Source organism: Sceloporus occidentalis, unplaced genomic scaffold (assembly GCF_023333645.1).
Source record: "Sceloporus occidentalis isolate IW3139 unplaced genomic scaffold, rSceOcc1.0.p SCAF_30, whole genome shotgun sequence".
Taxonomy (NCBI): Eukaryota; Metazoa; Chordata; class Lepidosauria; order Squamata; family Phrynosomatidae; genus Sceloporus; species Sceloporus occidentalis.
The window spans coordinates 10,211,139-10,228,944 of NW_028317010.1; the positions used below are offsets into that span (position 1 = coordinate 10,211,139).

Below are 17,806 nucleotides of genomic sequence, written 5' to 3' on the forward strand. Positions count from 1 at the left end.
AGTCTCATCTTTATTTCTCATCTTCTTTACTCTGGATTTTATACACACACGCCGTTTGATGTAAAAAAACCCAAAAAATAAAACAAAAACATATGCATAGAAATATTTATTAAATTCTACAACCAGATGAAACCAAATAAATCATGTAAAGGTATTTGTAAACATTAGACACATGAGAAAATATACATTTTGTTTACATCATGAAAAATAGCAAAGTTATACCTGACTTAAATAAAAATTATCCTTCTGGCCATTCAGTGCCTGGCACTCAAGTGGTTAAAGCCAGATACATAGGCAAGCAACCAATCACCAAATTCAGAGTAACCTGGGAGTGGGAGATAAAGGGGGCATCATCATAACCCCCATATATTTTGTAGTATGTGCCAACACTTCAATCGCAGACATATATAAGCATTTTAACAATACGGCCATCACCCTATTTTGTGTAGAGATGGGCGATGGCTCACGAGAACACGTGCGTCAGTACAAAAGTAGCATTCCCACACGGGACAAGCATGTCAACTCACACAATTGTGGTTTAAACTGGTAACACATTTTAGCATGGCTGGTAGTAAGGGTAAGTAATGTGTCATTGTCATTTTTTGTGTGGATCTGTGACAGTAACAAACGAAAAGGGGGTGAAAGATCATTATATACAGTATTATATTAACCTTAAACGAGCAGCGCTTACTTATCTGTCCATTAACGTTTTTTTGTTCTTGCCTCTATTTGGCCTTCTAGTCTTTGTGGATGTTTTGTTTGTGTTTGTTTTGTGTGAAAATTCTATTTAGGTGTTTAAATATATAAACTGTGTTATAGATAAGTGTTTTGGATAGTATTATATCAAATACATATAATTCCACTCCATATTCTAACCAGAATTATATAATACTTCAAGGAAAGGCATGGGCTCAAACCTTAAAAAAAAAAAAAAAAAAAATCAGTCTTACAGTTACGGGACGCACTCTAATTTAGAGATGGAAGATCTGGAATGTTACAGCATATACCATGCAGAGCTTCAACATGTGCGATGTTCTGCCTTCATGTTCAATATACATACAGACTTGATTCTTATTTTACGATGACTTCTTTAGCGAGTTTAAGATTTGAGAGAATTTTAATCTTTGTGCGATGTCCATTGGGCTCTCCCCGTCCTATAAATTGAAAAATGTGAAATTTAAACAATATTGTGCAGCTTAATGGATAAAAAACGATCGCTTGGTTTTTTACTTTTAACATATGTGGAAGCCGTTCTTACACTTAAGTTACTACTTATATATTAAACTGGATTATCTTTAGTCAACATACTTTAAGTTTCTCTTCATGTAAAAGATGAAAATGCAACTTAAAATTAATATCTATCTCAAACTGGAGAACAGTAGAAATGATAGGAGCTGTTCAACCAGGTTTAAGAAGTTTAGAAGACCAGATTTACTCAAGAGCGAGAGAATTGTATGCCAGGCAAATAAAACCTGACTGAGGGTTTTAAGACGTGAGCATGAACCAACTATTCACTTTTAAGCACAAAATCTGTTTTAGTTGAATGATGCGACATCTGTTTTCACTAAATTGTAAACTGTCGGTATGTTGAGATGACATGAACGTTACCTCCGTAACCATGCGTTATGAATGCTCAGCCCCAGGGACTTTCTTCTACAAGATGGAGACCTTCCAGGTCCAGCCCAAGCATTTAGTGCCTATGGTGCTGAGCTGGTGGGATGGGTGCCCCCGCCAGGTTCAAGCAAACAAGTACACGATGGAGTGGGTTCCAAAATCATCATTACCTTAGTCTACTGGAAACTTTAGGACTGGCCCTACACCCTTCTCTGGAATAAGCACAATTAACAACAGATGCCGTAATAATCCTTGGTAGCCTACACTTGCATTAAACTAAATCTCCATTTCATACTTGCCTTGTTCTTTAGGTAAGGATCTGCGTTAGCTCCAAGAAGAATTGGTATTATAGATTGACTTTTCATCTTGCAGGCATAATGGAGAGCAGTGTTTCCTTTCTGGAACAGAAAGTTCATGTTTTCAACATCTTATTACAATAACTATTGCCACTCAGGATTTGCATAAACTATGTAACTAAAGTTTTGCATGTCCTTCTCCAGTGAGCTTCTCCTGTAGAAAGGCCTGAATTGACCCTGTATCAGCCATAGCAAAATTGGTGTTTCCTTCAACATGTCATTGACTTATTTGTGCATAATGTATCAACACACTGATTTACACACGAGGTTTAGTGAATCAATGATTTTATTTATGTAGTATTACTGTATTCTGCAGTGCTGTAGAAGGAATACACTAAGTGTCTTATTAAATCAATTGAACTAAGCAATTATAAGCAAATTTCTGTGACCATTGACAAGCACCGCTACAGGCAAGTTCCATATAATTACTTGCACCCAGCATACTTTTTTTTATACTATATCTGCACCCAACAGACTAAGTTTGGTAACTTTGGAAATATGGCTCAAAACATTTAGTGTTGACAACGGAATGAACAGTGCCAGGTCTGCTATAGCCAGGGCAATTGGAGTTTGTCCATAGTGGTTTTCTTACTACTGCCTCCATCGTACCAGCTGTTTACATCTGTTTATTATTAGGCCTTTTACTGAGATTTATTAGTGTGAAAACAAACACATGGGGAGTTATATGTAATTGGGGATTTTGGTGAAAAGTAATAATAGCTGTGCAATCAGCAGAAACACCTCATTGGTTACTATGGTAACCACTTTTGTCACCTCTGCGCCAGTATTGCTCATTATAGATCCTCTTTTGTTTCATACCGAATCACTACACGGAATACTAGAATAATGGTTGCAAATGGCAGTTTCGATCATTAACAAGCACCACGTGATACTAAGTGGATTTACAAAGCCTGCATTTAATGTAGAGCTGAGGCCGCATTGAAAGCTCCTGTCTGTTCCCCAAGGAAACGCACCGTGTTGCTTCAGGGGCATTATGGCCAATTATATCAGATCAACATGCCCTTTGATGCACTTAATGTACAACGGACCTGAAATATATCTGGTTACTTAATGTGTTCATCTCAGCATATGAGATCACCCATCACTATTAGCCAGATGATGCTGCTGCGAGCCGGGAAAATATGAGGTTAGGGCTCATCCGAGGATTTACAGTAAGTGAGACGACAGAAACAATGATCCATATCTAGGATCAATGACTACAGCAAATATATTCCGCCAGCAGAAGGAAGCATCATAAACAGACTAGGGTGGAGAACCGGCAAACATCTAAACACATTTCAGCCCATGAATAATAATAATGGATTGTCCCATCTATTGATAACTAGATGTCCCTTTAAGGAGAGAAAACTATAATACATCAAAAGGAATAAAATGAATGCCAATTTAAAGAGAATGATGAAAAGATTATTAATCCGGGGCCGAAACCAAAGGGTTGTTACGCTTTTGTGATTACGGATGGGCCTCTTTGTGGTTAAGAAGGATGACCTGTGAGCATATTCTTCTAGATTCTTTTAGGTATGAAAGCCCAGGACTCCAACGGAAAAGCAGAGCTTCTAGTATTTCAGTAACATAAAAAGGGCCACCCCTACTAAGGACAGAAGTTAGATCATTTTTTTGTGGCATGGCTGTTTTATGTTCTAAATTATTGAATGCCCCACAGACCTACCTCCTGTCCTGATGGTTCCCCCCCATGAAGCACTCTTAGGATGAAATCCCCATCCTTTTGAATTTAATGAAACATTAGCCTGCTAAAACAATCCTGCCACTGGGGCAAATGCACTGGGGCTGCATGCTGGCATATGGAAAGGTCACGAGGCAGCCATTGGCATGAAGCAAAGTTTGACTAAAACACTATCGTAAAGGGTAATTATGGCTCCATGCTACTTGGGTTTCTGTTACCATTATTTTTGTGTTTCAGGACGGCCATATTTTTCACACTAATGCATATTTTAAGCATGGCGGGATCCTCATTACATACTTTAGGCTCTGTGTTGTCGATGACTATGCATAAATGCTCATTTAGAGAACCATTAATGCTAATATAAGCTTGCAGAACGAACTGGCCAAATGGCCATGTCGGAACCAATAGAACAAGAGGTGCCTTGAGTATATGATCAATCAAACAGGATCAATATATTACTTACTGGCATGTTGTAATCCCACGCTTGTGTAATGACTTATAGTGGGTAGTAAGCAATATATCCATATTATATCTAAACACACTTACATAATCTGAAGCATTGATGTCGACTCCAGATCCTATCAAAAGCTGAATCAACCTTTCATTCTGCTTGGTCTTTGAAATCTGTAGACAAAATGAAGAGTAAACTAGCCATTAATCAAGAGCCTACAAGCCACTTAAAATTTCTGTTTGTGTTTATGATAGCCCTTATGGCAATAATAAGATATTTCAAGGTGTGTTTGGGCACTCATCTAAACATCTTCCGGCACTGGTCAAAAAACATCTAACAAAAATCTTTAAAAAAAAAGGTAAAATAGGCAGCCAGTCAGGAACTTGAGGTCAGCCTCATGCGGAGGTCAATCAGTAATGGCATTTCTAATCTTGCATGCACCTATACATCTGTCATATAGATCTGTTAAAATAACATAACGAGGGTAAAAGGAACGGTTATGTCATGTTTTTGACCCAATTACTCCTTTATGTTCACTATAGGAGCTTGACTAGTGTAGCAGGTCCAGAGAGGTAGAATAACAGGAGGCAGGCAGCCTCTACCTCTGTCCTGCTTTTCAGGGCGTTAATTATTTGGCTTTTGAGAACAAGAAGTTCTCAATGTATCCACCACAGAGACAATGTGAATGTGAATGCATGTGAGGCTGGTTTTTTTTATGTTTTTTTTTTAAAAGGCATGGCGGATTTACTTACCATTATAACGTATCCGATAAGCATAACAGGCATTAAGATAATAATTAACAGGTAATCCAGGAATGTAAATTTTCGTCTTACAGCGTAATGCAAACACGTCCTCTCTTTCTGCAATAAAAGAAGAAGTACACAAATTAAGCAACAGTTCACATTCGCCTGCCATTTAATGTACTATGCAGAATATTTTTTGTCTTTAGTATGTGATGAACTCTACCCTACTGTAAGGTAGTCAGTTGGGCTGATAGTAGATCTTCAAAAGGTGACCTATATATGCCTAGTGCTAAAAATTATACAGTGTTAACACGAGTCAATGAGAAACAAATGCTCTTTCAAATAGCAAAGTAATTTACACCGTTAAATAATGCTAATGAAGCATGAACAAGAATGATTCCAAAAAAAACAAACTTTACATAAATACAGGGTCGCTTTAAAATATTAGAAACCTCATTCCTAGTGATGCCCATATTTTACCTAAAAAGAATGCCTAATATGTTAAGTTTTCCTCATTCATGATTTTTACAGTCAATACAGCGGCGTATTCTGATCTAGGGTGGCAGGTTTGGGGGAAGGTGGGGCGGCAGCCCCTCTGCTACATAAAAGGGAGCAAGTTGCCCTATTGCGCGATCAGGACCCCTGTAACACCGCTGCTCAATGGGCACATTGAAAGGGAGAGCACTGAACTCCCCAACTGGCCCATTACTCTACTATATTCAAGTTGCCAAAGTCCTCCACAGTTCCCCTCCATCTAGCACCAGTGTGCCAGGATATGACAAGGAATATGGTATGGAGGTGATGGCTGGTGGGTTAGGACTAGGACAGAGCTGAAGATAAATACGCCGCTGAGGGAACACATAATTGTCCTATGACAAGAACAGCAATGCAATGATAGCCTGTTCCTACAGAAACGCCAAAAGCTTTGTACAACTATCCCTTTCCCTTTTTATGTGATTAAACTTTCAGAATAAACTTACACACCTGCTTTATTTGACATACTACAACATGCAATTAATGTTTAGTCTATGTTAAACAGCATGTTTAAAGCCCTGGGCATAGTCCCCCATGACATTTTTAATTTTACCAATATTTAGCCAAATAAGCCAAGAAATAATAACAAGCATTGGAATGTCTGGTGTGAGCACTGGATACATTGAGCAGATAATGTCTGAAAGTTATCAGGCCTTGCATTGCCAATATGGCTCCAATGACCACCTAAATATGGAATTTATGGCAAATGAATAGATTATGTTATGGAAATTTTGGCTGGTGTATATTGTTGGGATATTTGATCCACTTACGTTATTTCTGATGTTCACATCGGCTTTCATAGACAATAAATAACTTGACACTTTAATATGACCTCTTCGGCAGGCACATATAAGAGGGGTGTCCCCACCAAAGCTGTCCCGTACGTTCAAGGCTTTGCGGTCTTCTTCCAGAAGAAGCTGGACTTCTCCTATATTATTCTCATATGCTGCTTGGCAGATGGGCTGAAGAAAATTAAAAGCAATGATATAGTTTTCTAAATACATCCAGAAGCCATCCACTGCACAGGATAACCCAGAGCGCCTCCTTGGGTAAATAGCATGGCGGATCTCCATGACAAAATAAACCAAGTCAACCAGTTTTGGACCTTCACTCAGTACTAAGTTAATGAGCAAGCAGATACCTTAGTCTCATTCATATTTATCTATTATGCATTCTGAAAAATACACATGAATCTTTAGGTGGGTTTCAGGAAAACAAAAATGAAACCAGGTTTATTGTAGAAAATCAGTCCTGGGCACCAGAGACCCGTTACCTCTGTTACCCCAGGACACAGGGAGTCATTGCAAATGGTTTCCACTCAAAAAAATGATATGCGCTCAGACTCTAAAGACTCAAACCTTAAATCACTCCTTGCTACTGTTTTAGATTCAGGATAATCATGTGTCTATGCAAGTTTGGATTCCTTTACTGCATTAGCCTCTACCACTTCTGCTGGGAGCCTATTCCACTCTATACATTACATCTAAGCCTCTGGTTTTAGATTATGACCTTTTGTTCCAGCATCCCTGCTTCTTTGAAAGAAACCTCCTCTTGTACTTTATGTACTTAATTGTTTCTACCACACATGTCGCTGCTCCAAGCTATAGATATTGAAATCCCCTACTCTTTCTTGACATTTTCATCCAGCAAATGATTTGCCCTTTTAGCAGCCCTTCTCTGAACTCTCACTAAAAGGCCAATATTTTAGGTTAGTTCTGATCAACAGATGGTTCAAAGCAACCAAGGATACCTTAGAAAGGTCATAGTTAATAGATTGCCATTTTGAAAAAAATGGCAACGTAGCTATGTTCTCGCTACCTCTGGATTACAAGGAGCTGAAGGGGAAACAGGGGACAGAGGTAACATACTGTGCAATGTGTGTATAGTCAATCATTACCAAACTGAAAAGGGAATTCAGTTCCATTGTGAATGTTAAGTATGTAACTGCATATAAACCTAACAAACAACACTAAAAGTGCTTACAATGTCATTATATATACAGTTCTGTGAAAAAGTATTTGTAAAGAACTTTAGACCTCACTTGCCTTGGTAAAGGTCACGATCCCACAATGAGAAATGGAAGAGTTGCAAGGCAAAAAACAGTTCTGACCAAAAAGAATACAATGGCTTGTCTCGCATTTGCCAAAAAAGTGGATCTTTCCAAAAGACATGGGTTCCATTACATCTGGACCTCACCCTTTGGGAAAGCACCCGAAAATTGTTCCAGAATCAACATTTTGCCAACAAATGTGGCAAAAACAAAATGAAAATTTCATCCAAATTGATTTTGCTTGCCGTGCACAAGTCTAGTTAATATTTCAAGAGTTTCAGTGTCAGCTCATTTAGAAAGTTCGCAGGTATGATCATAGTTAACACAAGTTAGTGCTAGAACAAAGTATAATGTATATAATGAAAAATACATTTTGCATGATGAAGAATAAGACTGAAAAAAAATCATACAAACTATAATAAAATAAAATCTTAATTGCTTAACATATTGTACAATATCGAGGACCTCACAAAACATTTTGGCAATGAGGTGCTATTAGGATCTGTTTAATTTATGGATAAATGTCAGGTTTGGCATACTGTAAATAAAAAATAGTGCTGTATAAAACATAATTACCAAAGCCAAATCCATCTGCTGGGTACAAATATCACATATGGAAAAAAAAAAAATTTTGTATGTGGTCCCTTTAAGTTGAGTTTTAACAGGTCTTGCAACATTTTTCTAAGAAACAAAACTTCTCCGACACTATCATTCTGCTTTGGGACATACGGATGAATCAGTTGTGACTAATCTTTTAGTTTTATGGAGTAATGGAGCTTCCTGTTACGCAGAAAAGAGCCAACGACACAAATTGACTCATTACTAACATACATGCTCTTTCAATCCTTCTAAATATTGTTTATATTCTCTCTCTGAATTTAACCCCAGCTTCACCAGGACCTGTGTGTGTCACATAAGGTGTGCTGGACCTTCTCTAAACATGCAGACTTTTGACCCTTTTGTGGGGTCACTTGGATACCTAAATTGGTCATTATTCCACTTAAAAAATATGGAACATCAAAAACATGATGATGGTTTTGATCCTAGGATGCACGTCCCTCTAGATTGCTTGATAACCATCATGCCTAGGAAAGTTCTAATTGCGCTATGCATAAAAAACACAGCATAAAGTTTCTATATTACAACCTGGATAAGCTTTGATCATTACAAAGGCTGAACTACCTTCTATGAAGATTTTGGTTATTTCTTAGGGACCCCCATTTGCCTACAGGGCCCGCATTACAGGTTGAATCTCGAAACAGCAAATGAACACACACATTACATATATATATATATATATATATATATATATATATATATATATATATATATCCCTTAGTTTATCTTTAATTAAATCGATCATCTTTGTTAGAGGTGGACTCTTAATCCCTTTAGAACCCAGAACCAACCCTGGATAATTAAACACGCGTTGGTATGCCATAAGCATTGACGTTATGGATTGAGTCATCTTTGTTCAAGTTGGCACTATAACTATGACATATCGGAAAACATGGAAACTATTTAATTTTTTTAAATTAGCATCAAAAAAGCCCAGGACTGCGTGGCATAAACTTTTTTAGTGTCTTGGCATCAGTTGGCATGTCTGCTTCGCTTAATACTAAAAATACATTATACATAATGTATACTGTGCAGTATATAAAGTTTTATATAAATATCCATAATCCAGTACATTAGCTCTATTCATGTAAATAGTTGCCACATTCAATATATTTAACTAAAAGTTCAAAAGCTTCCTATTGCTTAGAAGCCAGTGAATGGCACACTTTGTCAACTTCACACACCTGGCCTGTTGAGTTTTGTATAGTTTGTTGTTAACCTGACATTTTTCCGTTCTTCTTTACATAGTATTACATACATTATATAGTTATACAGTTATACTGAGATGACACGATTATTCTTTCCCATGGTTAAATATACCTTGCATTCTGCGTGTTTTTAACGTGAAGTTGGTATGAAAACAATGTAGAAAGTTGGTGGATAAATAATAAAACGTAACCTACCTCAGAGTAAAGGATTCCCATGTCATCAGCTGGTTCTTCTTTGCTTCTTTATAAGTAACTTCAAGGAAAAAATAAAGTAAAAATCTAAAAATTAAACAAGATCCCTATATATGAGGTCGGTGCAAAGGCAGAAGTGTGAAACATCCTGATGTGAAAGAATTGCAGTTTCAGACGCCCAGCCCAGAAGTGTCATGTTACTCAATAGCATGACAGACTAGTACATGTTACAACATAGCCCTTAACATTTATTTTTCACGTATAACCACACATGACAGATAGCCAGGTAAAAAGGTGAACCCAACCTGGATCCGATATCTGGTATAAATCATGCATTAATCATATCCTGGAAGCAGGAAGAAAAGCGAGATCTGAGTATGAGCGTAAATGCTATCAACCAATATAAATGTCTTTGTCAATAACAAAACCTTTCTTACCTTAAGCATGCAAACTTCTTAAATGTAACATTCTGACATCCATTATTGTCCGTAGCCACTAATGCTTTACATTATAAGATTACCATTATTATTGGTTTATTTGGAACATAACGTCAATGATCTAATGTTCACATTCCTGCTGTTCTTTTCCTAATTTGTAATTGCCGTACACATCATAGCTGCTACATTTTATATATTTTCTATGGAAGAAGTCAACTGTTGGCCGACAGCACAAAACACTCTCCAGCAGCACATCGGATTTTTCAGTGTATGGCTGCCAGCTGGACTCAAAATGCTGCTTTTTATTCCCATTTTGTCCCTACAGAATATACAGTAGAAAACTATTCCCAACAGTCAATAGAAACATGCTTTTTAAAAAAAAAAAAAAAAAAAATAATATATATATGTGAATTGACCTGTTATTTTTCTAGAAATTACACATGCTTTCAGGGAGAAAATATACAATAAGATTTATTGAGTTTTCTAATATGTTCTGGAGAACTTTTACAATTACAGCAATCACCTCCAATATAGTTACAGGATAAATACGGGCAGAGGTCAAGGAAAACAGCATACAAGCCAAGACCAACAAACCATCCAAAGTCAAATCAGTTTAACAAGACCCAGGACCAGAAAGCATCCTACAAGTGGAGTAAAAAAGAAAAAGGTGAATGGGGTACAATTTTAATTAATAGGTAGGGTCTGACACTCCTTAAATAGAGGCTGCAGATATTCAAGAACACTAGAGCAAGATGGGGGGTATAGATGCTAAAAGAAGTAGTGAGATCGTAGATATAGGATACATTCAAAAAGGAAAAGGAAACATATAAAGGAACTCCATGCTGCAGTTATACAGCCACCACAAGGATACCAGGGGCAACCTCTCTTTGAACACAGAAACATAGCAGGTCCTACAAATACCCTGGGTTACTCAAGAAAAAGGATCATCGTAAAGATAAGCGAGTCTAGGAAGACTGAACTTATCCATGCACAAGACTCTTCCAGCTCTGTCCTCTCTCTCTCAATGAGTTCCTCAATTCATACATATCTAATTAGCAGCAAAATGTGTCGTAGTATCTTACTGTCCTGCAAACTCTCATGCCAACTTTCCCTTTAGTGAATAAACCCAACTGAGTATACACTTCTTTCTCAGTTGGTACTGTGCATGCATGGAGACCACGTTCGTTGTGCTTTAGTAGTCATGTGCAGTTATGCCAGCATTGGTGCTAAATAAAAATATATTTGGTTTATACAAGTATAGTAGGGAGTCTGTTAAATATTCTTATATTTGGGACCAATGCAGACTCAACAAACCAGAGTCACCCAGGTTAAATAGGCAACACTAACGTGTTTTGGTTACCATGTTATTTTATATCTTTGGTCAGTATTGTATTTGCATGGATTATGCAGAAAACAATCTCTTATATCTGATCTCAACTGTAACTTGTTTTGTATATACACACACTTTCAAATTAGTTACAGACCTCTAAGGTTTATTCACTAAACGGTGATTTGTAGTGAGATTCAATATTTGGCAGGAGAAACGTATCTGGTTAAATAATTTATACGTAAATGATCATGAAAATAAAGTAAACCAGTTAATTTTAACTTTTTACGCTTCGTAAGACTTAACACCTTAAAATGAGATAGTGCTAATGCGATCGGCCTAAGTAGAGGCAGCAGCGTAGCCAACTAAAGAGCAAGCTAGACCTAAGATCTAGTCCACTCATGTGAGTGAACCTGTCCTGCACTCAAATATGCAAACATGGAGTTGTGCATGTGCGGAAAACTCTATGGCTGCAGTTTCCACTGCTTTGCCCCCTAAATCTGTGAGATTGGAGCATTGGTAAATACAGTTGCACCAAAGTCCGCACATTTTTTTTCTAGAAAGCATTATGATTTGATAAAGGGAGAGGCTTAGTTTGTATTATATGTAAATAAATAGAATATAACATAATGGCTTTAACATCTAACATCTACAACAGACGATTAATAGACATATACATTTTTGGTACTATAAGTCACTCTACCTTAGGCAGAAAGTCTACCATATGATACATCTGTCTCTCTTTTACTATACAGACACTATTCTTTTTTGTATACACATTCTGCATACCTGCTAATGTTATTACTTTTTTTTTCCCCCCATTACAGGTACATGTTGATAATCCTTTCCAGCGAATATCTCTCATATTGCTGCCGTGTGTGGGTTAAGACCAATTCTTAGCGCGTACCTTTTCCATTATTAATGTATGTGAACTTTCACAGAGAGATATTCAGCCTCGCCCTTGGAGGCCTAAGTGTCTAAAGTAGGGAGACCAGTTTTTCCTGTTCCTTAGGCTGTTTGAAGTTGAAATATCAATGCCGACTGCTCAGCATATAAGATTAAAAAAAAAACCAAAAAAAACAATTCTGGTTTTGTAGAAGAGGTCTCTTAACTCTTGTTACTGAGTTAGGGGTTACACTAAGATATTTGGTTTCTGAAATAAAGGATGTTACACTTGGGCAGAGTTTCGGCGGTTTATATGAGTATGATCTGAAACCAAAAGTTAGGAGCCAACATTAATATTTTATAGCCATGACTATCTGATGTATGGGATCGCACTAAAGGAAAGCCTGGAGGCATTCGGTTAGGAAAATAGCTGAATGTCCTTTATTTTCATACATGGTGACCAACGTGCGTTATGAAGAGCCTTCCCTACCCATGTTTTGATTGTAAGAAAGGGCCAGGTTCACCTTCTGGTTAAAATTATGTAGGACCCTTCACATTGCATAGCTAAATAAATTGGATTAAATGCGTCAATCATTACCTTCAACTCAATTTTCAGTGAATATACTATATTATATTTTTTCTTACTTCATTGCTACCCCCCCCAGCAAAACTGAGAACAATTTGAATCAACACAGAGTCATAAAATCAGGGCAATAAAGGTCTTGACCCTGATTGACCATCACACAAAAGCCTAAATCATGCACTATTGGGGGCAATTAAATGCAGCCTTTGAGATACCTTAGTATGCAGAGAACCCTGCTATAGCAACCTCTAAAGATCAGATATACCTTCACATGCATTGAACACGGGATGCACATATAATGCAGTGGCAACATAGTAAATGTAGCTGTAAAGATATTTTATCTTTTAAATTATGAGAAAAAAAACACCTGAGATTGCGTGCGGATTAACCACTTAATGCTCACGAGAGCGAGGAACGCGGTCATTTGTTTATGGTTTCTGTCTGCTTGTTTGCCCTTTGAACCATAGTAAGGTAGATCTTGCCGTTCCACTGTGTCATATTTCCAGGTACGAATATCTCTACCTTGGAGCTGTTCAGTGATACTTACAGGGCAGGGTTTCTGCTTTTATTTGCTGCTTCAGGATCTATAGGGTGTAGGAACCTCACATACAAGGTGTGACTTTAAAGGGTAACATAGAAGCCCAGAAACAGAGCAGGCTTTCCCGTATCCTCATCTCAGATGATAGACACAGCGGTAATCTGTGTTTAGGAGTATCTGGGCCACGGCTGCTACAGAACTTCTATCAAATCATTTGTGAAAGGTTAGAAAAGGTAAGACTCTAATAGTTAACCTCTTGGTTCATGGAAACTTTTTTCCACTTAGATCTTGAATGACAATCATTAAATGTTGTTAGGTTGTGACCACATGGGCATATTTTTGGAGCTATCTTGTACCTGAGGCTTTGGCTAATTTCACGCAAGAATATTTCAAAGAATGTAGCGGTACGCAGCCTCTTTTCAGTTCTATGATATGAACCATATAGAGTTAACGAATAACTCAACAACCCCTGCACACGTATATGGCATTTGACAACAGCGGGCTGTAAGGCTGGACAGTGCCGCCAAACCAGGAAGCATTGCCTTCTAAACCTTTACTGCTCTCGCCTAACCGCTTGTGTAAGTTTGCATTGATCTCTATGGACGTAACCCTTCCGTGGTCACAAAACTATCTGACCAAACCTTCCAAGCTAACACATAGCCCAACGCAACTTACCTCTACAGAGCTGAGGGACAATGATTCACGAAGGAAACTCCTCAGCTATGGACCACACTAGAAATCTGGTTTCGGTGGATCCATGCCGTGGTTCTGAAATTACCGTCTTTTAACTCTGTTGGTACCAGGCCTGGACTGGCCACCGGCTCGATATAGCTGGCCGCATTAAAACGTAACATGCGGCCTCTCATATGCAGCCATTTGCCACACTTACCTCATTGGCGGCCGCTTGCCTTAAAGTGCCGGAGTCGCCTTGTTATCCCCAGTCCGGCCCTAGTTGGTATATTATGGTCTCTGCAGGAAGCATGTACAGCTCCAAGTACTTTGGACCAGTGAGCCGTGGACACGGAAATCAAAATTCATAACTTTTTTAAGACTGTGGGAACTTTGCATAAGTTGTTACGTGAAGTACATATGGAATGCAACATCATTATTGCCATTATAAGGCTAATAGATATGTGAGAGTAGTTCATAACAAGAATTTTGGGGTAACAATGCAAAACGTTTGTTTCACTGAAAGCACGCGCATTAAACGTTCCATATTTACTGGACCATCCTTATAAATGCGGTATAAATGGGATACTCATTCTCATCCTGATACACTACTGTTGTTGTTTCTGATATACAATCCCGTCTCTACGTTTTAAAAGGGGTCTTATCGCCACAGCGTCCAAATGCAAACTTTAGGACAAATTAACATCAAACGTTGTTTAAATTGACAGTATTGTGAATAATGATGCGGGAAGCTCCCCAGGGAAGACTCTTACAAATGAGGAATATTTGGGGCTGCGTATCTAAATGAATGGTACGAGGGATTGGGCCTAGATACATCCTGGCAGTCGCTTAACCCTGACCAGTGCTGTGCTGAAGAATTAAAACTGGACCTGGTACTTTAAGTCCAGCTGGCCCATAAATCACATAACCCGTTGCCATGACACGTTAATGGCTTATTTTTCATCTAAATTCTATACAATCTGGTAAAATAATTATTATATTCTCCCGGTTTGTAACAGCGCTTTGGAACCTGCTGGCGCTCTATAAACAAAATGTGACGTAATATTTTATCCTAATGCATTTATTTCCCCACAAGAACTGGATGATTAGCACTTCGCCCACACAAACACCATGAACTGCCTGAACTAGCAGCAGAGTTGTCCTATACTTAATAATAAAAGGAGAGGCACCATTGAGGAAGAATGGAGAGTTGTGACATCTAATTAATGATGACATATGAGGTCATAAATGGGCATGGAGTGCGTGGCAGACATTTTGCTTCCTGGAGGGGCGGATCTTTCTTGGATTGCAGTCTCTGATCATCTACCGGGGTTGTGTGGTGCACTGAAGCTCATTCATATCCCAGGATCTTGTGTTTGCAGCCGCTTTAAGGATTATACGTTATCCATAGGTGGGGGCTGTGAGTGCTGATGGGCTCCACTGCCCAGGCCCCTGAATCAGCCATTCATTTCAATCGCCGGGACCCTCTTGCTTTTAAAGGACCCGCAACGTGCCCACTATAACCTGCATCCCATCGGGGCAGGTAAACAAGCATCACAGAGCAGGGCAGGTGAGAGGAGGGTGAGAAGAGGGTGAAAGGAGGGTGAGAGGAGGGTGAGAAGAGGGTGAAAGGAGGGTGAGAGGGCAGCTGCAGCAGCGGTCACTTGATGTTTTGCGGAGCTGCAGTTGTTTCCAGTAATTCCCAGTGCGAGCGGCTGCTGATGAGAGGCTGCACCGGGGGCTGGACTGCGAGTAAGTGGACGGTTGGCTCCGCTCAGATTTTCTCCTACTTTAACCCAAAATGTATGTTTTCTACATTCAGATAACTTTCTAGTTTTGTAATATCTGAATCCCAGGATGCCGATTCCCCTGACAGTCCTATACTATATACGTATACTATATACCTATATATTAAATCATTAGAATGAGATGGGAGATCGCTGCTCTTCTTAAACTGAATGTAACTGAATGAACTGCTTCATTAGCCCACCCTTTCTTACCATGGGCATCAAAGGGTTAAAACTACTACTATTTATTTATTATTATTACCGACGTCATTGTTGTTGTTTATTATTTTACTGTAGTAGTTTGTTTTTATGACGATCCACACAAGTTAGATACTTTGGTAGTAATTTTAGGTGGAGGCTGTTAACCCTTTGTTTGCTAGGTGAGGGCACAGAGTGCTAGAGGACAATTGTGTTTGTAGCCCCCTTCTTACTTCTTTAATTATGATCTGTTGGAGAGTTTATTCACAAAGAAAAAAAAATTAAGTTCGTCTGGATATTGTAAAAATGCAGAATGGGACAAAACAAAAGTTATAGATTTAAGTAGTATTTGTATGGGGTCAGTGTTAACCCTTTGTACGCTAGGCGAGGACACAATGTTAGAGGGCATTTGTGTTTCGCCTCTTCTTATTTCTTTCCTCTAGGAGTTCATTCAATGTAAGTGGACCCTTCCACAAAGTTAATCAGATTGGGTGCAAAGTGAGACAAAAGCTTTAAGATTTATCCTATACTACAACAAATAGTAGCTATTATAGATAGCTACTATAATTGTTGTGGATATAAAGTGCCAAGATGTCACTACAGTATTTGCTTCACATTCCTACCTCTTTCAAGTTTTACCTCAGACAATAAAAACATGTTGTGACCTTGAGGACAGAAAGAGGATCTGCAATTCTGCATGCACATCCTGAGGCTAATGTTAGATTTTGATTTATTATTATTGGATTATGATCACATCATGAAACCTCATCACAAATGATGTGTTACTGTACTTTCTACTGTTCTGTAGAATGTTTGGAAACAAACAAAACAATACAAAACATTTCGTCAGGCTCCTGGCTTGTTAGAAAATGAAGAATGAATATTTGTGTTTAAAGGTCCTCGTGTCCTAGATCTTGAGCTTATATCCGTCACATACATATGATATTTCCTATTGGTATACAGAGAAAAGATTGATGGGGATTTCTTTGCAGTATTAGAAGTGGTATATGGTTGGGGGATGGTGTTTTATTGATACAGTCAACAAAAACTGACCTTGTGTAATCAGTTAAACGAAATTCTCAGATCTGATAGGAGGTCAGTTTGTAAATATAGGTGGATTCCTTGTGTTTTGCAGCCTAATGCTAAATCGCTTTCTTTGTTCTAAAAATCACCAATATTTTAATATTAGCATTTTTTTTCCAGCCAGATTAGACACGTTGTTACTGGAGTTAAGTCTATCCTTAGGGTGGACTTTAGGTTTCTATATGGCAGATCTCATCCTGTATAGACTAACAGAGCTGATGTTCTTACAATACAGAATCTCATTTTTGTATTAAAATTCCTCCTAAAACAAATGCAGACGGCCTCTTGTCTTCTGCACAGTTTGGAAAAAAATTGCTGCAATACATATTTATTTTCTTGATTTAATACTGATACTTTTGCCTTTTACATTTTTTTTTTTTTTTTTTTTAGATAATTTATTGGAATTTTTCAAATATATAAAACACATATCAAAAAGATACAGAGCATATGAAGAATATACACAACAATTCTTTGGTAAACCAGAGTTATAACTCTTAGTGATACAAAACCATTAAGGAAAAAATAAACTACTCTGGTCCACTTCACATAAACTACAATAATATCCTTAAACAGTACTAAGACGTATATAAATCTTAATATTACCCAACATTCATACACATACACGCAAGACGCAAACAAGCGAGATTGGCGGTGGGAGGGGTAGAGGTTGAGTTATCGGTAACTATAATGTACTCCGAAGACACTATACCCATTGGGGTCTTTCAAGGGAATTAAGGTTAGTACCCAAAAGAGTATATCTATGTGATAGAGACAGAATCGTTTGAATGAATATCCATAATATAATTAAACCACAGGGACCATATCTGGTTA

At 38.0% G+C, this 17,806-nt stretch overlaps 1 protein-coding gene across 1 annotated transcript; it reads right to left on the bottom strand.

Moving 5' to 3' along the window:
- Positions 1-1,076: 1,076 nt before the first annotated feature.
- On the bottom strand, positions 1,077-9,492 carry LOC149299029 (ankyrin repeat domain-containing protein 22-like). Its single transcript, XM_089486982.1, has 6 exons — positions 9,472-9,492; positions 6,171-6,362; positions 4,876-4,983; positions 4,219-4,296; positions 1,914-2,012; positions 1,077-1,154 (listed from the first exon to the last, which is right to left on the bottom strand). The coding sequence occupies exons 1-6, from the start codon at positions 9,490-9,492 to the stop codon at positions 1,077-1,079; spliced, it is 576 nt and encodes a 191-aa protein (XP_089343108.1).
- Positions 9,493-17,806: the final 8,314 nt, after the last annotated feature.

Excerpts from the sequence above, each read along its gene's own strand:
- LOC149299029 (XM_089486982.1), bottom strand. The coding sequence starts at position 9,492 with ATGGGAATCCTTTACTCTGAG. Across the intron at positions 6,363-9,471 it reads TGGGAATCCTTTACTCTGAG|CCCATCTGCCAAGCAGCATA; the intron begins GTAGGTTACGTT and ends AATTTTCTTCAG. Across the intron at positions 4,984-6,170 it reads ATGTGAACATCAGAAATAAC|AAAGAGAGGACGTGTTTGCA; the intron begins GTAAGTGGATCA and ends CTTTTATTGCAG.